Source organism: Mastigoproctus giganteus, chromosome 5 (assembly GCF_048544385.1).
Source record: "Mastigoproctus giganteus isolate SK-2022 chromosome 5, ASM4854438v1, whole genome shotgun sequence".
Taxonomy (NCBI): Eukaryota; Metazoa; Arthropoda; class Arachnida; order Uropygi; family Thelyphonidae; genus Mastigoproctus; species Mastigoproctus giganteus.
In genome coordinates this window covers 170,129,881-170,151,276 of record NC_143579.1, presented here as the reverse complement: position 1 = coordinate 170,151,276, position 21,396 = coordinate 170,129,881, and the positions used below count along the sequence as shown (strand labels likewise).

General features: G+C 39.1%; 1 protein-coding gene across 1 annotated transcript in view; it reads right to left on the bottom strand.

Moving 5' to 3' along the window:
* LOC150085835 (nitric oxide synthase, inducible-like) overlaps nt 1–21,396 on the bottom strand; it is a 116,325-nt gene that overhangs the window by 75,088 nt on the left and 19,841 nt on the right. The window contains exons 2-3 of the mRNA XM_090374712.1: nt 11,812–11,932; nt 8,639–8,830 (exon numbers count right to left, since the gene is read on the bottom strand). Of these exons, the coding sequence (XP_090230838.1) occupies nt 8,639–8,830; nt 11,812–11,932 (313 nt within the window). The remainder of the gene's footprint in view (nt 1–8,638; nt 8,831–11,811; nt 11,933–21,396) is intronic.

Below are 21,396 nucleotides of genomic sequence, written 5' to 3'. Positions count from 1 at the left end.
GATTCAACCGATGCTGTTGATACGTTGTTGGGAACACGGCAGCACTCCACAGTGTGCCCCATACAATTTTGATAAACATAAAATTTTAATTGTAAATTACACAATTTTTTTATTAATTTAATTTTTACATTAGAACTTACATTAATATCCCACACCCCTTGTAAATTATTAATTCTCTAATTGCAAAACAATTCTTTTCGTATAAAGCAGACTACCATTTATCGTTTCCATAGCTATTTATTTATTATTATCGTAAGAATATATGTTTTGTCAATATTTATTCTGTATGACAATTGAACTCTAAGATAAATGAAAGCTTTATTGATAGCTCCACTTTCGTTTTCATAGCTGTCGTACTTATCTAATAGTGGAGGTTAAATTCCTTTGCTGTTGATATGGCCATCAAGAAGGCCTTATTCCATCAAGAAGGCGATGAGTATAAGTATCTGGGCAATGTCTTCGATATGTTGACGGGTTTATCTGGCCTGCGGGGACACCCAAGCTGTCTCCAATAAAACATGTTTGGAATATAAAGGAATGAGGTTAACTCTGTGCCTTTACCATCCAAAAATCGTTTCCCCATCTTAGAGAAAAGTGGCGTCTAAAGGTTAAGTTACACCGTCAAATTATATTAAGTAATACGATTACATAATTCTACATATTAAGAACATGTCTATTAATTATTTCTTTGCATGTTTCACTATAATAGAGTCAGCTACTATCGTTCTTGTTCTTTGACACACGTTATAGAAAAGTTTCTTTGCGTATCATATTTAACTGAAGATGAATCAGCGAAAAATCGGAGAGTTTGTCCGCCACACACACACACACACCGTTTCTCATCACAATAAATGATCCGAATGCACCACGTAACCCGAAGACACGAACCTAATTGTCTAAGTTCCATTCCTCGTTGCTGAAAGATGAGGGATACATTTTATATGGAACACGAAAAGCTTTTACGGACTATTTTCCCTCCACCTCTTTGCGAGTTCATCATAGGCAGCCATTACATTTTTTTCCTATTTTAAACCTGTAATTCGTACATCATCCAGCAACAATGATATTGCGATCTCGTACATCATCCAGCAATCAATGATACTGATGAAGGTATATCAGGCTTAATGTCCAAGTTTGCAGACCATACGAAGGTTGGCAGGGTTGTTAATGATACTAATAACAGTACGCTACTGCAACAGGATCTAGAAAAAGTTGAGCAGATGGGCTGAGATGTGGCAACTGAAGTTTAACATTGACAAATGTAAAGTACTACATATGGGTAGCAATAACCCAAGAGAAATGTATCAACTGTGGGGTACTGCACTCAGGATATAGAGAATGAAAAGGACCTGGGGGTAATTGTGCAGTGAGATATGAAGTTTTATTGGCAGTGCAAACAGTCTGCAAGAGTAGCTCATGGTGTCTTGTCAATGATATACAGGAATTTTTCTAGTAGGGATAAGGAGGTGATTATCCACTTGTATAAGGCAATGGTCAGGCCACATCTTGAGTACTGTGTACAGGTCTGGAGGTCTCATTTTAGGAAGGATGTAGAGCTGCTTGAACGAATACAGAGAAAGGCAACGAGATTGGTGAATGGAACAAAGGATTGCTCTTACAATGAAAGACTTAAGTTATGCAAATTGTAGTGTCTGGAGACAAGGCACCTGCGAGATGAGGCTGATTTGAATAGTTTGAGCAGGCTCACTGCTGATGAGATTTTTCCTCCTGTCCAGATTAGTCGCCTGAGGGGACATAAATTCAAATTGAGGAAAGACAGGTGCCTCCGTAGCCAGGTGGGAAGGAGCAGCAGTGCGTAACACACGCTCCTTGATTAGACCGAGGTTCGATCCCGTCACCACCAAATACGGAGGATGCGGAAAGGTCAGGGAATGACCACTGCATTTCCCGGAGCAATATGGCCTTAGTTGCTAATGCTCCTAAAAAACCAAATAACAAAACAACAACAAAGGAAAGACAGCTGTAGAATAGATGTGCGGAAATTTGCCTTTAGTCAATGGGTGGTTGATTGCTGGAACAGACTTCCATCTGTCGTTGTAGAAGTTGACAGTTTAAATAAATCCAAGGCAGAATAGACACACATTTGGAGTTAATGAATTGGTGAAATGGGAAGGTTTTTTTTTTTTTTTGGCTGATGCTATACAAGCGCGCTTTCTTGCATTATATGCCTATGCTAATGCTAACAATGAAACCACCGCAATAATACATTTGGCACGTACAGACAGTACGTGCCCAGAGTCCGTCTATTCTTGTTCCGCTCCTGATTTCAAGCAGGATTCGGCAGTGGCCATAGGAAGCACTGCTGTTCATTTCTCATTACAGTTTTATAATCACATAATATTAGAGTTTGGACATTGCAGAAATCCCTCACTTTTAATGTCACTGTTTTTTTGTTGTTTTTTTTTTTCTATATATGGATATTGTGAACTTCACAAATACCGTTTAGGTTAAAATAATTTGGAAATATCATATAGTATAAAACGTTTTTACCCCCAAATTGATCATAATTCATTATTGTTTTCACATGCAACTATTGTGTTACTCATTTCTGAAACTGGAAAGGCGTAGACGGATCTGTTTAAAAATGTGCATTAATGTTGTTCAAACAAATATGTAAACGATTTGCTTTTCAAGGCAGTCAGAAGAATGATAATGGAGCCAAACGACTGGTGATCTCGTCTTGTCTGCATGGAAGGTTTTAATCTTTTGTTACAGGCATTTGAACAGAGGTGAGTGTACAAGACGGATGCAAATAAAAAAAAAAACTCGTAGTCAAGCATTAAGAAAGAATGTAAATAGCATTGAAGGTTAATAGAGAATTAGAAACATGAAGGAGGAAAAGGTCTTGAAACACTTAAACATATTTTTGAAAACATATTTTGTAAATTGAATATGTTTTAAGTGAAGTGTGTTGCCTTGCTAAGAAAGTGAAAAGTGTTTGGAGATGTTTCCCCGGGAGAATTTGAGCCGGATGAATTAGTGAAATGTCTGAAGATGGTGGCCACCCAGCAAATTGCTACTCATGTGGGCTAAGTCGCACAGCATGCAGAGGCATTCCAGGTGTTTCGCAGGGCACGATAGAGCGGTTCCCCCGAACAGGGCGCCAAAATTTAGGGAGCGCAAAATTCCCCAAAAATTCGCTGTAAATTTCAAGTTGGAGAGGGAGCACCAAAAATCTCGCACAGGGCGCTGATAGACCTGGGACCCCTTCTGATTCTACCCCACCCTATGGCAGGCACGAGGAAGTAAACGAGATATGCACCGCATTGGGACGCTTGTAATAAGGGCGCTTTCACTAGGGATTGCATAGCCCCCCCCCCCCCCCCAGCCTTATGTACTATCCTGGCGTTAGCAACTCTGGATACATGTGAGCCTACGCCCATTTCCGCTCAAACTTTAAAGAATTTTTAGAACTGTCAAACTTTGCGCTTACATTTCAGGCGCGTTTGAGTTGTGTTTTTTTAAATTAAATGTTGTTTTTTTTCTTTTTCTGTGATTAATGGAAGTGAAAAGTAAACATAGCTACTCCTTATCAATTAATTACTAACATGATAACTTTATAGAACACTTAATAAAACTGTATAATTTTATTCTCTCTAAACCTGGCAGCTTTAAGTTTAATTATAACTGCATAATATTTATTATTCTCCCCTCTCTGTCTCTATCTGTCTGTTCACAAGCGGCATCACGTTCACGAGTCTTGTATAGCAAACACGTGAACTGTCTTAAAGCTAACAATACTGCATTAAACTACATTCCATACAATCTGTATGGAAAAAGAAATAATTGCCTGATTTCGATTTGTTCGATTTTAATTAAATTTGGAATGGCTCGACAATTCTTTTTAAAGTAACTAAATATAACATTTCATGAAAATGCGTAGTACGACTGACGGACTTATTCATCACAACCACAGTGCATAGTTCGATGATTACTGTCAGATTTCCAACTTTACTACTCAAAGTCTAGTACAACCTGTACCAACAAGCTACATTAAGCAAACAAAGGCAGGCTGTATTCCAGAGCGCCTTTCATTACTCCATATGTCATCCATATATCATACACGCCAATCCACATATCACACGCACAAGTACACTGTATAATCGAGCAGAATCTTCTTGATTTTGACGTCTTTGTCCTGCGAAGACGACCCAACTGTCTCCAATAAAGAATGTTTTTGGAACAAGGTACTGTACAATGTGCGGCTAACTGTGTGCCTCTGCCAGATAAATCTGTTTCCCTGCTTAAAGTACATTGATGTCCAAAATTTCAGTTACAACTGTAAAATCGGAAATATCGAGAATCTGCAAATGATACACATAACGGGACACAAATTTAAATTAAAAAATAATGGTTTAGGATAGATATGCGAAAATTTGCTTTTAGATACCTACCACAGAGTAATTTACTCAATTAAAGGACGTATAAGACAAATTATTAGCGCGAATAAGTGGATGATGTGAGTAGGAAGAGGTTAAAATCTTCCTTCCAGTTCGCTTTCCTAAAACATCCCAGATATGATCATTCGGATTCAGATCCTGAAATCTATCTCGTCGACCAGATGAGCCATATGCGAAAGAACATTATTCATTCGTGAAAATGACTTCAGCGCCTGTTATACCTCAGAAAACCCCATAAAAGAAGTTTCCCCGCCAAGGTGGGATTCGAAACCCTGGCTATTTGTGCAAGACTCAAGAAGCATGTCGATATGCTTGTAATCCAGGTGTCTCCCCTCCCTCAAGGGCACAGAAGAATCAGCTTGAAGATCGACCGAATCTAAACAATGGTCAATTGCTCTTGGCTACAGAGACTGTTTCTGAAAGTTACACGGACTTTCCTGCAGGAAGGATGAGAAGGAGGAGGGTACACGGAAATGATGTCTTAACCATGGGCCGAATCACACACAATCCCTTTACCTGAAGCCTTTTTTTTACAGTGTCCTTTGAAGCTATTGTTACTGTTACCCAGGTGATGGGTAACAGTAACAATACTGATCCTTGAGGGAGGTGGAAAGGCAACGAGTATAACTCACCTGGGCCCAGTTGAAAAGGAATAAATCCAAATAAAGGGATATCCTCCAGTCCCAGCAAAGAGTGCGGATATCCCAGCATTAATTCTTGCAAACGAGTACCCTGAACTTTAGGATGTGCCATTCTATGACCGCTAAGAGAGACAGAGATGGTAGGGCGCGAAAGCAATCTTCCTGGGATAATATAGCTCGTGTACGGTCTTCTACTTGACTTTGAAACACTTTTCCTGTCCGCTGACGTTGTCGAAACCTTAAAAAGCACACCATCTGCCTTAGCTTGTGGCTGCCCTGCCATCATCCTACTAACAGCCATCCACCGCTGAATGGTGCTGTAGTTAGCATTTTCATAGCCTGCCTGATTTGTAGGTTCAGGAGGTTAAAATCATATGCGATTAATAAATAAAAATAAATTTTCTATTTATACTCCAGGACAACCACACGGTCAGATGAGATTATAAGATAGAGTACAAGGAACAGCACCATATTTAGTAGTCATGCAGGCTTGAACCGCGGTCACTCAGCACGTGTACTTATGTATCCTCGTGCCTGGCTACGGCGTCCTTATTGGTTATCAGATTTCCGAATGAATGCTCTTTACAGAAACAACTTCTATAGAAGTCGGACTGTTAAAACTTGAGAAACGGGATCGATGTTTGATACCTGCGAGGTGTCAGTAAAGTCCATGTATGTATACGCATGGGTAGTAAGTATTCTGCAGTTCGTCCTAACTCTCGTTCTCTTTCGAAGAATAGTGAATAGTGAAGATTTACGAGAGGAGATTTTTGAGAGATGCGATATATGCGTCAGTGAAACTCTAAGCTCGCTGCCTAATCATAGGACATAAATTATTAAAAATTAACCACACAAACACACGCTTCGTTATCGTTCTTGGTCGTGTAGGATAGGTGTTTCAATCTTTTACCGATTGTGGCATCTTAATCTTTAAAATCAGTTTTAATCATTAAACTCACCAAATCTTTAAAATGTTTTTTGCCATTTTGCGTACATTAGAAAAGAAAACAAATATAATAAAGATTTTAAAACCCTCTCTCTCTCATTGAGGATCTCACGGAACTCCAACAAGGTTCGTAATGGTGAAGGTTATTTATGGTGTGAAAATCCATGGTGCAGGAAACTTTAGTTATTTATTTTTTTATGAAAATAACTAAACCTATTTATTCAATAATATGCAAATTAATTTTTCTGTACCACATTTTTATGGATGGATTAATTACCAATAAATGTTTTTATTAAAGCTGCTGGAATCAATAAACGAATCTTGCACGAGCCCAGAGAGTAAAATGTTTAATGAAACATTTAGGATCCATAAAGCAGTAACGGACCTAACTAATCTCACAGGAACACATCACTGAAGTGAGGAAGTAATGCGATGTTGATGTTGTTGTTATTTTGGATTTTAGGAGCATTAGCAACTAATGCCATATTGCTCCGACGATGTTGATAATATGACGTGTATAATTTTATGAACTCTTAATTGCACTAAAATTCTGTGCTTCCTCTTATGGATGACAGCACTTCTCTATATTTTATATCATTAATTCTTGTATGATGGTGTTATGTTTTTACCTTTCAATTTTAACAAGCCTTCGTTTGTATGTTGTCTGCAAAGTCTATATAAGTATACATAATTGAAAGAGAGAGATCATTCGATTATGCCAATCACTGATATTTTAAACAATTGACTTTTCTGAATATAGTGGATGCATCGTTGTGTTATTTTATCCATATGCGTTGAGAATAGAATTTTATAGAACAGAATGACATTTTCAGAGAACAACCTTTTATGTTGGCTCTACTGTTTTTCTGATATTGATATATAATCACGTATGAGTTTCTTTTTTCTTTAGTCTTAAATATATAATCGTAAATAAATGTATTTTTATGCTAGGGACGCCATCTGCGGCCAAATGAATTTACAATGTCATAGTAGCTTAAGGTGGCTAATGTACCAAGACCACAGCCTAAAGGTTACAAGATTAAAGGTTACAGTTAAAGCGGGTTGTTAAAGGTGACTAGTCTTGGAATATACTAATTTGCAAATTAGTCGAGTATTTTGTTTGTACAAACGTGAAAAATGGAGATGTAAGTCAAGTCGTCCAGTTTAACTGGGTTGGCGATGAATCTACAGTAGAATTCTGTGTTGGTTCTAAAATGTTCCAATGTCAGTTTTCATGTTTCTTTCATTACTAAGAGAGCTAGACATTGGCTGTTTTAACATCAGAAAGATAAAACAAAATAGTTCAATTACTATAAATATAGTATGCATGACATTGGTCCTTTTACAGCCAAACCAGAGAATTTATGTATTAATGTGGAGTGTGTCGAAGGCTCTGAGTAATTAAGTCAATGTGAATAATATTAACCCGAAGTCCACTGCAGTGGTAGTACTGACAAAACGTGATAAATTTTTATTTATAAGACCATCAGTTCGGACTCCATGTTGTGTTTGTTTGTTTGTTATTTGGTTTTTAGGAGCATTAGCAACGAAGGCCATATTGCTCCGGGATATGCGGTGGTCATTCCCTGACCTTTCCGCATTCTCCGTATTTGGTGGTGACGGGCTCGAACCCCAGTCTAATCAAGAAGCGTGTGCTACGCACTGCTGCTCCTTCCCACCTGGCTACGGAGGCGCCCATGTTGTGGAGTCAAAAAGAAGGTTAAAGTAAGCTAGTTTTCGAAAAAACAAACAAACGTGAAATAATTGAGAAGTTTATCGTAATAGGTCATATTTTTCAACCACTTTACATATCTACCTTCTCTTTTCACAATAGTGCAAAACTGTACAAAAGAAGATTAAGAAACATTTTTTGGAAAGAACAGAAAATCGACCAAATAGATCGATTATAAGGAATCTTCGAAACTGAATACTGTACCGGGTATGGATTTGTTTCGAAAAAAGATTTTGTAAAGTATTCAGTGTTAGAAGTGGATGGAGATGTTGACGATGCGGCAGTTAACCTTATTATTCTTCAATTTAATTACATAAACATTAAACACCATAGGATAAATTTAATACGTTTGCAATTATTGATTTATTCTTGTTGTTGTAATCAGTTTTATTTAGAAAACAAGTTGATATTTTAGCTTCTTCCACCCTTTTTTTCAATGTTAACTGAATCCTACTTTTCTTGTAGGTTTAATGATTTTTCCAACTGGAGTGCCCTGCCTTTCGACAAAATAAATAAATTAAATTTTTGTAGCATATGTATAACAAATACCACGTTTGTAGTATATGTATAACACCGTACCATGCTCGGAAAATCATATTTTCCGAACGTGGTACGGTAGTTCAGCATAGACTCGATCTCTGCTGAGGTCAGATAAGAACATATTCGGAGAAGGCATACCAGGACCTGAGCATTATTCTCTGTGTACTTCTCACAGTCCCAAACATAAAATTTCGCAATTTTATGTTTGGGATCACCATAAAAAACATAACCAAATAAACAGAAGGGCAGTGGGTTAAACTCATTCCTTCACAAGAGACGAATCAATTGGGAGAGAAAGAGAATTTCGTGCATTCAGATAATATGATAAGGTAGAATTTTTTTTAAAAAAAATATTTACCTGAGACCGACTGTGTAAAGAATCTTGCACTTGCTTTCCTGTCATGTAGTTAGTTAACTTCACATTGCTGTGAGCGAAGGGGCACCTTGGAGGGACCATCCTATCTTCAGGACAGCCGTAGGCGACGTCTGCAACAGAACAATCCTTAGTTTCTCGTTCGATCAACATGATTTTTAAAGGGCAACTATTTAACTGTAATAAAATATAACAAGCAGCCTCTTGGAAATAATTTAAGAATTAACCGTGTGATCCATATTTCTTCTATTTATACGACGAAAAGTTTATAAAACCCGCCCATAGGACACCAGTAAGCATGCGCACGTAATACTAATAAGGGAATATTACAATAGGAAGTATGTCGTTCATATTTCATTAAAATAAACGTCATCAACAAGAAGTGGGGAAAAAAAATGAAACGCTCAGAAGTAAACGAAAGCAAAAGCAATGGGGAAGTTTACGATCGCGTGATAAACTTTGATTTGCTATTCGTTGGATGCCGGAAAGAAGAGTATCCTGTAAGCGATGACGTACTTTAGTTGCGCCTTTTAGATATCACCTTTAACTTCGCCTTTGCAGTAAAACAAAGCTCAGCCCATTCTGGTAAAAAACGTGGGACTGCTCATGTTTTCACGGGTTATTTGATATTTTCTGCTTCCTGGATGATGATGACAGAGCACGTGAGAAATGATTCTACCGATTTCTTATTTCCGTTAGCATTGCAAGAATTTTCTGAGAGGAAATATTGTGGTGCTCAAAAACTTCCTTTCACGCTCGTACGCGTGAATTGCATTGTAAGAAGGAAATGCATAACCCATCCCTTTCGCTAGCGTCTATAATTTAATTCATTCATCCCTGACTCCGTGTCTACTGTCTCGTGCCATAGCATAACTGTAACTGCAATAATTTCATAACACGTTGTCATTCTCTCTCTCTCTCTCTCTCTCTCTCTCTCTCTCTCTCTCTCTCTCTCTCTCTCTCTCTCTCTCTCGTGTATAGCGTAGCACAGTTGATAGTATCGCTGTCCTCCCCACACCGGGCAGAAAAGACCTGACGTACGAGTCCTTCGATGATGTGAGGAATTTTTATGGATCTTTTTCACAACGTGGCTGAGTTAGTCGGTCTCAGGGTAGCATGGTTTTTTTCTTCTCGAAACTCGTTTTTTTGTCCAGCAAACAGAAAATCGACCAGAGAGCACACGCAGTTTACAGACAGTATACACGGAGCAATATGGCCTTAGTCACTGATGCTCCTAAAACCCTACAACAAGAACAACTCTCTTTCTCTCGCTCTCTCTCTCACTCATGTCCCTTTGATGGAGAGAATTATTAAGGGAGCTATGTTAAGATTGGGTTTCTTGATTGATAATGGGATGCGTACGAGCTATTGTTTGATGAGAGGGGAGTGGAGCGAAGGACTACATGCAGGTATTCCGACTTCTGTTGTGGTTGTTGTTGTTTGGTTTTAGGCGGATCGGCAACTGCAAGTAAACTGCATATGTTCTGTGATCGATTTGTTGTGTGTTGGACAAAAAACCTGAGCTTCCGTAAAAAAATAAAAAAAAAAAATAAATATATATACACACCCTCGCCTGAGACCGATTAACTCAGCCACGGGATGCAAGGATCAAACATGAAACAGTCACATCTCAATACACGAGATGTCACTGTTTCATGTTTGTATGTCTGAAGGTCGGTTTGTCTGCCTTTTAGAATAAAACTCGGAATCTGTATGTTTTTACCTTCTGACACTGGCTAACTAAGCCACGCTTCAGATTGTCGCAGTAAGTTTCACACAAAACCGATGGGACTCCAGCCATAGCTTTTCCTTTCCAAGTCTTTCCAAAGCGTCCCCACAAAATGCATTTAACTATTGCACTAAGTCATACACGCACATTGTGTGACACTTGACGACTTGTTAATGCATTAATTAACACTTATGCAGGTGCAGTGGAATAATCCTCTCAAGTAGCATAGTGATTTATTAATTAATTATTATTTTAGGGTTACCCGTAATTAAATACATTAACCCGTATTTGTGTCTGTAAATTGCGTATGTTCTATGGTTGATTTGCCTGTTTTGCTGGACGAAAAAAACCCCAGTTACTGGGGAGAAAAACCTTGCTATCTACGCCTGAGACCAACTAACTCAGCCACGGAGTGAAAAAAGCCCATTAAAGTTCCTCGCGTCATCGACGGGATTCGAACCCAGGCCTTTTCCACCCGGTGTTGGGAGGACGGTGACGATACCACTGTGCTACTACCCGCGCAGAGCATAGTGATTATGGTCGTTGTTCTTCCACATCATGTGGAAAAGGCCTGGTTTCGAATGCCTTGAAGGCGGAAGGAATTTTTATGGATTCTTTTGCGCCGTGGTCAAGTTAGTTCTTAATAAAAATGTTCACGATTTTTCTACGCGAAAATCCGGGTTTTTTATCCTTTAAAAAACAAGGCACCCGACTGTACAATACGCGCATGTAGGCATAACACACAGATGCCTTATTTGCTTTGGCATGACTGTGGAAGAAGCTTTAAACATTCTGATCCACATTTACCTCGGTGTTTCGTCAGTTCGCAGAAATACCTAATTCACTTCACAAATACGGCATCAGGTTGTTCTAATGTCGACTTCGTAATAACAATCCACCTAGCGCTTATCGTTAATTTGGAGACATCTAGGTTCGAATTCCATCTGAAACTGGAGGAATCCTTAAATACCTCTTTAATGGGAGATGTAGTTAGAAGACCTGAGTAGGTTTTGGCCTCTTGGGTTGATAGCCCGCATTCATGTTGTGTCAATATAAATGTAAAATAAACCGCGTTATTATTTGGAGAACCATATGGATTGGCGCACTATGGCTTCAGTATTCGAAGCGCAAGAAAATCTCGTGAACAAAACCCCAAACCCTAGTGATATCCGCATGCGTGTACAGTAAAAACACAGTTACCAGGTAAGTATGGTAGTAGAACTTAGGATGGAGTGTCGGTTTTTTCATGAAGTGTTTTCTTATACAAGCCTAACTTTCCTTTCACATTATAGTGCAGTAATCTCTGAACAAACCTATTAATGGCGTTACTGTAAATGTTTCCTTTACAGCAATTTTGTTAAAAACGATGATGGTCAAACAGCTCATCTAGTGATTGGTCACCTGATGGATATTGTCAATGCTCTCTCACAATGTGTACAGAAGTCTGATTTCGATACTTTCTCCAGCTGAAATCTAAAAATGCTTCCTGTGAAAAGGAGGAATTTCTCAATTTCAAATACTTCTTTTCCACCTCTCCTCTAAGTTTGTTTCTGAATGAGAAACTGGAGTATTATTTAGTGACACATAATATAGTATAATAAGATAAAATAATACAATACAATATATATGAATATGGGTATTTGTTCGCCATCAAATCTCATCATTAAAAGATGTTCACGTCATCGAAATGATTGCATCACAAGGAGATGCACCCGTTGCAGATGAAATGAAGAAATGCAGCACAAAGAGATGCACCACCTACAGATATAACAATGTAATATAAGATAATATCAGTGTTCTAGTCAGTGAAGTCACTACAGCACAATGAGAAGCAGCAGTCGGAGATGATGACTGCATCACAAGGATGTGCAATGCCATCCTAAGGTCAGGCTCAACCAATTCCAGATGCAGGAGGCGAATTACAGCGAAGCCATTGCATACAGGTATTCGTCTCATAGCAGAAATATATGATGAAGAAGAAGGAAACATTTCAAATCTATCTGTCAGAAAAGTTTAGCCAAACCTTATCTTATATCGATATAAAAAATTTTAAATTAAAAGCTTATTTAAAACTAATTGACCGTCGATTACAAAATAATACTGAACATATATTTGAGTTTAATTACAGAAAATAATTTTAATAAATAGATTTGTTGTTATAGTATTCTTTATAGTATTTGTTTCACCAAATAGTATTATTTAGCAAAAGTCGCATTAAAATCGGATAATTAGTTAAGGAGCTATAACAATTTAAAGTTTAATGAGAATTCTAATTAATTCTCTATCATTAGATCGCATATGTTGACTGTTAAAGATTCAATCATTAATACTTATAGTATAATATAAGTATTAATCTGTACTCTGTACTTTTATTGTAGTAGTAGTGGCAAATGATATTATAGTAGTTGTGGCAAATGAAGCAAGAAAGCAAGCTCATGTAATCATTCGTCCATACTTATCCTCCAAGAATTTGTCTAGTTCTTAAATTTATTCAAACCATCCACTTCCACAACAACAACAGATGAAAACAGACTGCCTGGGGTTCGTACTTGTAGTACGGTACACTTTCTTTGATCAATTGGTATTTCCTCGCTAGCTTCTGATGTATTATCGTGGCTACCTGGTCGTGTCTATGAGTGTACCACCGATCAACCACTCGCTGGCTGAAGGCAATTTCCGCACATTATTATTATTATTTCTCCCTGATTGGGGGATTCCACCTCGGGACGGGTATTGCTACCAAGTACACAGGGTGGTTATGTCTGGTGTTACTGTTGGCCGAGGAACACTCTGACAATCCTACAGGTGTTCAGGATTGCTACTTTCTGGAGTTCCTTGTAGGTGTTCTCTGGAAGACCTATTGCTGCTAGGCTGTTATGTACGGTCTTTGGCACCATACCTGTGGTTGACACGATGATCGGGATGGTCGTTACTTGTTGCATATGCCACATCTCTTTGATCTCCTGCCTTAGGTTCGCGTACGTCTTGATTTTTTCCTCATGGGTTTTCTGAAGGTTGCCAGTGTTGGATACCGCTATGTCAATCAGACAGATAGACTTTTCCTTCTTGTCCACAAGCGTTATGTCCTGTCTGTTGTGCGGGATTATCTTATCCGTTATTATGGCGCGGTCCCAGTACAGCTTGTGGGTTGGGGGTCTCTAGTACTGCCTGGGGTTCGTACTTGTAGTACGGTACACTTTCTTTGATCAATTGGTTTTCCTCGCTAGCTTCTGATGTATTATCGTGGCTACCTGGTCGTGTCTATGAGTGTACTCAGTCTGGGTACCTTGCATCCCGCAGTGATGTGTTGGATCGCTTCTGAGGCCAGATGGCATCGTCGATATGGGCCATCAGACACTTCGGGCTCCTTGGCGATGTATTTTCTATAGTTTCTGGTGTTAATTACCTGGTCTTGGATGGCGAGCATGAATCCTTCAGTCTCGGGGAAGAGCGTCCCGCTCCTGATCCATGCATTGGAAGCAATTTTATCTGTGTGATCTTGATGGAGGTCATTGTAGTGTCTGCCATGGAGTGTCTTTTTTGCCCATCTTTCTAGCTTGGTTTGTGCGGTCTAGGTGGGAGGGGGCTCCTCGCTTAGGTTGAGTAGGGTCTACCGCTTGTCTATCTTCCTTATGGCCTGGTAGAGTGCTGATGTGTGTATGAAGGAGTATGAAGTAACCCTTCAGATTATAAATCGCTGTTTTCTGTTGTTGTTCGATGAGGTCTATTAAGTCCCTTCCCCCTTCTTTCCGAGCTATTGTCAGTCTCTCCACAGCTGACTTCGGGTGACGTTGGAGACTCTTGGTTATCATTGTCCTTGTATTTTTCATGATATCCTCCAGCTCGGTGTTAGTACAATCTATGATTCCGAAAGAGTATGTTAGCAATCGGACTGCATAGGTGTTTATGGCTTTAATTGTGTGCCCTCCGTTCAGCTTTGCTTTCAGCGGGCTTCTGAGTTTTTGATGGTGTTTTTTGGTTAGGCAGGCCTTGATTTCCTTGTGCTGTAACTGCTGAGCCTGCATCATCCCCGGGTATTTGTAGGTCTCTCCCTCTGTCATGCCTTCGATCTATGTACCAATCCGTAGCTGGTAGTTTCGGCCGACTAATTTTACCTGGTGCAATTCGTGGGCTAGACTTATTATTATTATCTGTTTATTTCACAAAAGGAACCACCCCGGGACGGCTAAGTACTAGGAGGGTGCTAATTACATAGCATGGTACGATATACTACGGCAGTGGGTTACATAATCTGTGCACTTAGTCTCTTCCCGAAATACATTTTATACATATTTTATATTTAATATATATTTACACATTGATAATTCTGTATATACATTATACAAATTATATATTTACAAATCAGTAATTCCATACACACAATTATTAATTATTTATTTACAGAATTGTTAAAGAGGACATATTCTTCCATTCAATAGCTTACCAATTATTATTAGAAAGTTCACTTATGTTACATGAAACAGTTTCATTTAGTCGTAACTCTCTGGTATGTTGGCACATTCCAGCTGATTCCTATCTCGGTAAGTCTATAAGAATTCTGGAACATATCTTTTCGGTATGTTGCATCCTCATAGAGTTTTTCGGCATCTATCTGCAGAGAGTTAAATATTTTTGCTGTATTTGACGGGAAGAATCTTCGTAGGCTAACAAGATTGTTGAGGATTGGACGAAGTGGAAGATTTACTCCTCCGCAATGTCTAGCAGTGGCACGCGGTTTGGATAGAACATTATCCAGGGATGACGAATCCAGTCTACCTGTGAGCATTTGTGCGAGCATGTGTGGATGTTCCTGTGGACTGGCCGCTGCATCCAGGGTGTGATGCTAAGGTTCGAATAGAGGATGGCCCTTGAGATAGTAAAAGAGTGGCCAGCAACTCTGTTAAGCCACCTCAAGAGCCAGTACTCGATCTCAAGAATCAGAGCAGCGCCAACTCGGTGGTGTAAGTGGTGTACCGCACTAGGGCGGCAATGACTAAGGGGCGGCAGAGACTGAGAGGCGGTAAAGACCAATGTTCTGTAAACACTAAAAGAGACGGCAAAGATTAAGGAGACTAAAAGTTCAATGTATCAAAGAATGTGTTTTAGCTTTAGCTTTATCTTTAGTAGTAGTACATGATGCAAGAAAGCAAGCTTATATAGCCTCAGCCAAAAAAAAAAAAAAAAAACAAAAACGCACATTTATTTATCCATCCCATCCAAACGTTTGCCTAGTTCTTCCTTGAATTTATTTAAGGTATTAATTTCCACAATGACAGATGGAAGTTTTGTTCCAGCAATCAAACCACTCGCTGGCTAAAGGCAAATTTCCACACATCTATTCTACAATCGTCTTTCCTCAATTTGAATGTATTCCCTCTCAAAAGTGTAATCTCAGCAAGAGTAAGAATCTCATCACCATTCAGAGCCTTAAAAACCTCAATCAGATCACCTCACAGGATCCTAGTCTCCAGATGCTGCAATTTGCAGAACTGAAGGCTTTCTTGGTAAGAGCACCTTTGTCCCATCACCAATCTCATTGTCCTTCTCTGTACTTGTTCCAGCAGCTCTTCTTCTTCTTTAATGCTGCCGAATGGCGTTTGCGACTTCGTTTTGATATTGTTCTCTGTCTAGCGCTGCGTGTAGAATTTGTGCTGTTGTCATGTGAAGCCAGGTGTTGATGTTATCTAGCCATGCCATTTTCGGTCTGCCTCGGCGTTTCTTGCCTTCGATCTTTCCCTCCAGGATGAGTGGTAGTAGGTGATATTTTTGTTGGTTCCTAGCGATGTGACCTAGGTATTTGCATTTCCTGCTGATGATGGTTTTGAGCAGGTCCCGTTCCGTGTGCATGTCCTGCAGGACCTGTGCGTTGGTTATCTTGGCTGTCCACGGAATTTTCAGCATTCTTCGGTAGAGCCACATTTCGAAGGCCTGGAGCTTTTTTGTAGTGGCTGATGTTAGAGTCCAGGTTTCTACACCGTAGAGCAGTATTGGCCAGATGTAGCATTTCAATGTGCGTAATTTGAGCATGATGTTCAAGCTTCTGTCGGTGAGGAGGGTTCTCCATTTGGTGAATGCCTGCCTGGCTTGTTCAATTCTGCTTTTGATTTCGGCCTCATGGTTCAGCTGGTCATCAATGAGTACTCCGAGATACTTGAAGCGGTGTATTTGCTCTAATTTTTCGTTGTTTAGTTTGATCGTGATATTGCTTGCAGTCCTGCTGACCTTCATCACCTTTGTTTTCTTTTTGTTGATTCGTAGCCCCCATGCTTGGCTTTCTATGTCCACTTCGTTCAAGATGGTCTGTAAATCTTGTTCTGAATCCGCTATTAGTGCTGTGTCATCGGCATATCTTAAGTTATTGATGTAGTGTCCGTTAACTTTTATGCCGATGTTCTTGTCAGCCAGTGTTTGGTCGAAGATCATTTCCGAATAGATGTTAAAAAGAATGGGAGCTAATGGACAGCCTTGCCGGACGCCTTTTTTTATTGGAATTGGGTCTGTCAGGTCGTTGTCATAGCGAAGCCGGGCTGTTTGATTCCAGTAGAGAGTTGTAATAAAGTTGATATCATTGTTTTCAAGCCCAAGTTTTCTCAGTCGGTCAATTAGGCGGTCGTGGTCTACTGAATCGAAGGCTTTCTCGTAGTCAATAAAACATATATACACGTCTTTTTGATGTTCATAGCACCTTTGTAGCAATATTTGTAAACAGAAAATTGCTTCTCTGGTGCCTAGTCCCCTGCAGAATCCGAACTGTGTGTTTCCTAGTGCACTTTCGCACTTACATCTTATCCTTTGCTGAATCACCTTGAGGAAGACTTTTAGCACCTGGCTCATTAGACTGATCAGCCTGAAGTCTTCGCATTTCCGGCTGGTAGCCTTTTTTGGTAGGGCCACAAAGATGGATTGGAGCCATTCGGATGGAATGTCGTTGTTGTTGTAGATTTGATTGAACCATTTCGTTAGTTGTTGGATGTTGCTGTAGTCTAGTTGTTTCAGCAGTTCCACATGAATCTGATCAGGTCCACAGGCCTTGCCTGGCTTTGTTATTCGGATGGCATGTTCCACTTCAGATGTTAATATGTGGAGATTGTCTTCCTGTGTTTGTTGTTGCGTTTCTGCCGGTTTTCTGTTGGTGCCGAACAGATTGTATATATAGCTCTTCCAGGTGTCGAGTTTGGCTTGTTTGCTTAGTATAGGTCTAAAATGAGGCCTCCAGACCTGTATGCTGTACAGGTCTGGATGTGTGGTCTGACCATTGCCATATACAAAGATATAATCACCTCTCTATCCCTGCCAGCAAAATTTGTGCATATCATTGAGAAAACCACATGAGTTGTCCTGATAGCCTGTCTGCCCTGCTTAGAGAACTTCATATCTGACTGCACAATTATCCCCAGGTGTCTTTCATTCTCCACTTCCTTCCCGAGTGCAGTACCACACAGTTGTCACGTTCCTCTGGGGTTACTTCTACCCATATGCAGTACTTTAACATTGCATTTGTCAATGTTAAACTTCAGTAGCCACTTCTCAGCCCTGTTGCTGTAGCATACTTTCTTTACTGTCATTAACAATCCTGCCAACCTTTATATCATCTGCAAACTTCGACACTAAGCCTGATATACCTTCATCAATATCACTGATAAATATATAAAACTACAATGGGCTCAACATCGAACTCTGGGGGACTCCACTAATAACATTAGACCATGAAGAGCAGTGTCCACTGATTACCACCCTCTGTCTTCTCCTACTCAACCATCCCTTTATCCATAACAGCAACTTGCCCTTAATGCCACATTGCTCCAATTTTTACAGCAATCTTTTATGTGCCACGGTATTGAAAGCTTGCCTGAAATTCAAGTATATGATATAAAAAGTCTTTTCTTTTGCATCCAGTTCCTTTGTGACCACATCATAGTATCCAATCAAATTTGTCAGACAAGACTTCCCCTTGACAAACCCATGCTGTGTCTGAACTATTACTGCAGTCTTGTCTAGGTGATCCTGCATCACTTCTTTAACCAGTGACTCCATTATTTTCCCTGGAACAGAAGTTAAACTAACTGGTCTATATTTATTTTCGTCACCCTTTGGTACTCCCTTTGTGAATTGGAGATACATTTCCACATCTCCAGTCTGTAGGACCTTCCCTGAATCCAAGGATGCTCTCATAATTATGGCTAAGGGTTTGCTGACTTCTTTGCTGCCTCCCTTAATATAATTGGAAAGCTCCCACGCATGCCAGGTGTCTTTCGTATGTTTAACTTCAACAATTTCTCTTTCCCTTTCCTCTTTTCGTACTTTACATTAACAAATAATGAATTTGAAATTTAAAACATTTTTTTTCAATATTTTATCGAAAAAAAATCCTCAGACATCTGAGAAACTTTTTGCTCAGATGTCTGAGGGAAGGAAAAGTCATAATTCTCTAGTTATGAATACATCTACGTGAATAATATCTATAGAAAGTGATATTTGTGATTCTTTAGATTTAAAAAAATATTATGGCTAATTTTGCTACAGCCAAAGCAAGACAAATTAAATTTATATAACGTTTTGTTATTGTATTATTTTTATTATTTACATTTTTATTTTAAGTTTATATGTATTTTTATTTTATTATCTGCAGCTAAAGCAAAATAAATGTATTTTCGTTTATTTTATTTTATTTTATTTTTAACATATTTGCTTTGTGTATCATAATATATGTTATTTTGTGTTTAAAAAATAAATTTATATATGATTTTGGAAATATATATTTTTTAAATTCCCCCCAAAAAAATTGATATAAGAAAAATGACGGTGGTTGGGGAAGGGTAGGGGCGAAAATAAGAAGTTTGCACTAGTGCGGCTATATACCTTGGTGCGGCCCTGCCAAGAATAGACTTATAATGTGAATCAGGAGCTGAGGACCAAATTTTAGAGGCATACATTGGAATCGAAAGGACACACTTTAAAATGTACTTGGTCTCTAGATGAGGGTCTTCAGTTCCTGTCTAGTAGCCCATAAAGCAGCGTATATTTTTGCCTTCATGTGAGCGAAGTGTTGAGCAAAGGTGGGTCTCCTGAATAGGGAAACTTATTTTATAACCATCCCGTATATATCAAGAACAGAAAATATGGTTTTATTATTTAAAATAACAATTACATTAAATTTTTGATTTCTCGAATTTCTGATTGCGATCTGAAATAGCCTTTTGATTGATAGAATCGCCGTGCTCTCCACACCGGATGGAAAAGACCTGAGTTCGAATCCTGTGAATGATGGGAGGAATTTTTACAGGTCTTTTTCACAACGTGGCTGAGTTAGTCGGTCTAGAACGAGGGTAGCATGGCTTTATTTATTTTTTTTTTTCTAATGGAAACTCGGGTTTTTTGTTCAGCAAACAGAAAAATCGACCACAGAACACACGCAGTTCACAGATAGTATACAGGGAGCAATATGGCCTTAGTGGCTGATGCTCCTAAACAACAACTACAAAACGGAACTCTGGTCCCTGAACGTGATGCTAACTAATTTGCAATCGTGGGTTGCAATATGAGTTTGAAGTCTCATTTTCTACATAGTCTCTTTGGCTGTTTCCCTGAGAACTTTGGTGCACTTAGTTTTAAGGACTGGACGAAATGTGTCACTAAGATGTACGCTTTACTCTTGGTTTAAGCAGTGTGTGTGTGTGTACACTATAAGAGATTAAAAGAAAATAAATGACAGATAAGCACTGACACTAAATTCATTCTTTCCAAATGGCATCTCTCACTGAAATTGAGGCCTCGATGGGCGACTTCTGTGGGTATTTTATAAGCGAGGCCGTCTGCTCACAAAACGCTGTCAGAGAAATACAGATTCTTCCAGAAGATAAAAATCAATACCTGTAGTATGTTACTACGTGCCTGTAGATATACAATTGTGACCACATTAGCACCACCACTGATTATTCTATATTGAAAGTGCCCAATGCCTTTGTAAGAGCTTTACTTTTCTGATAATTGTTATTAGGATCCTTTAATTTGTTTTCTGCGAAAATGAGATGTAACAAAGCACAATCAGTTGAGGCATAAACAGAAGCAGCATTAAATGAGAAAAGTACTATGGGAGGAATTTTCATGTTCTTTTTCATACGTGGTTGAGTTAGTCAGCCTCGGCCACGGTGTTAAACAACTCATAAAAGTTCCTACACCCAACAGAAAGCATTTCTTGATCATCGAGGACCAGGTAATAAAATCCAGATCTTCTTCCCACCTGCTTCAGAACAGTGGCGGTATCCACTGCGCTGATCACGAGGATGCGGTATTAACCAAGTATATTTGCACATTTCTTACCTAATGATCCAGTTTTGGAGCATGCATTTCGACATAGTTGTCCCGATGCAGGCTGGAAGCCTTCCCTTCTTTCAGCTTTCGATTCCATATGTTGAGAGCTAAAGAATGACGTCACAACACGAGGTATAAGATGGACAGCGAAGAATGAGTTAAAAATCGCTTTGGTTGGCGTTGTCCAACGAAACTATGTGCAATATTGATGGAGGCCATTATCACAGTGCTATTGACTACTTTCTTAATACTGACTTTCGATAATTAAGAAGTGAAGTCTTAAAATAGGATACGAAGTAAACTTTGACAGACATGTGATATCGCAACCACCCCGAAGCTGCGCGGGGCACGGTGCTCATGTCACTACACAATTTCTACACGATTATTTCCTTTCTCGGAGGTTTGCAAAAGGATTGTAATGTGAGAGCACCTGCTTGGAGGTACGTTAAACCCTATAGTTTTAAGTTTTCTTCGAATCTCTGCTGAGTTATTATTAATATCTGTTAAAATTAAGTCGTTCCTCTTCTGACACATGGTCACATTTTATACATTCGAAACTGCATAATTGAATTGGTCATGAAGTTTTGAAGATCTAATCTTGGTTTATTAGATGAATGGGGATATGCTGTGAAGACCCAAACACCGAAGGACTTCATTTTTGGAAATTGTAATAATTATTATTCGTTATTATGAAACATAAATA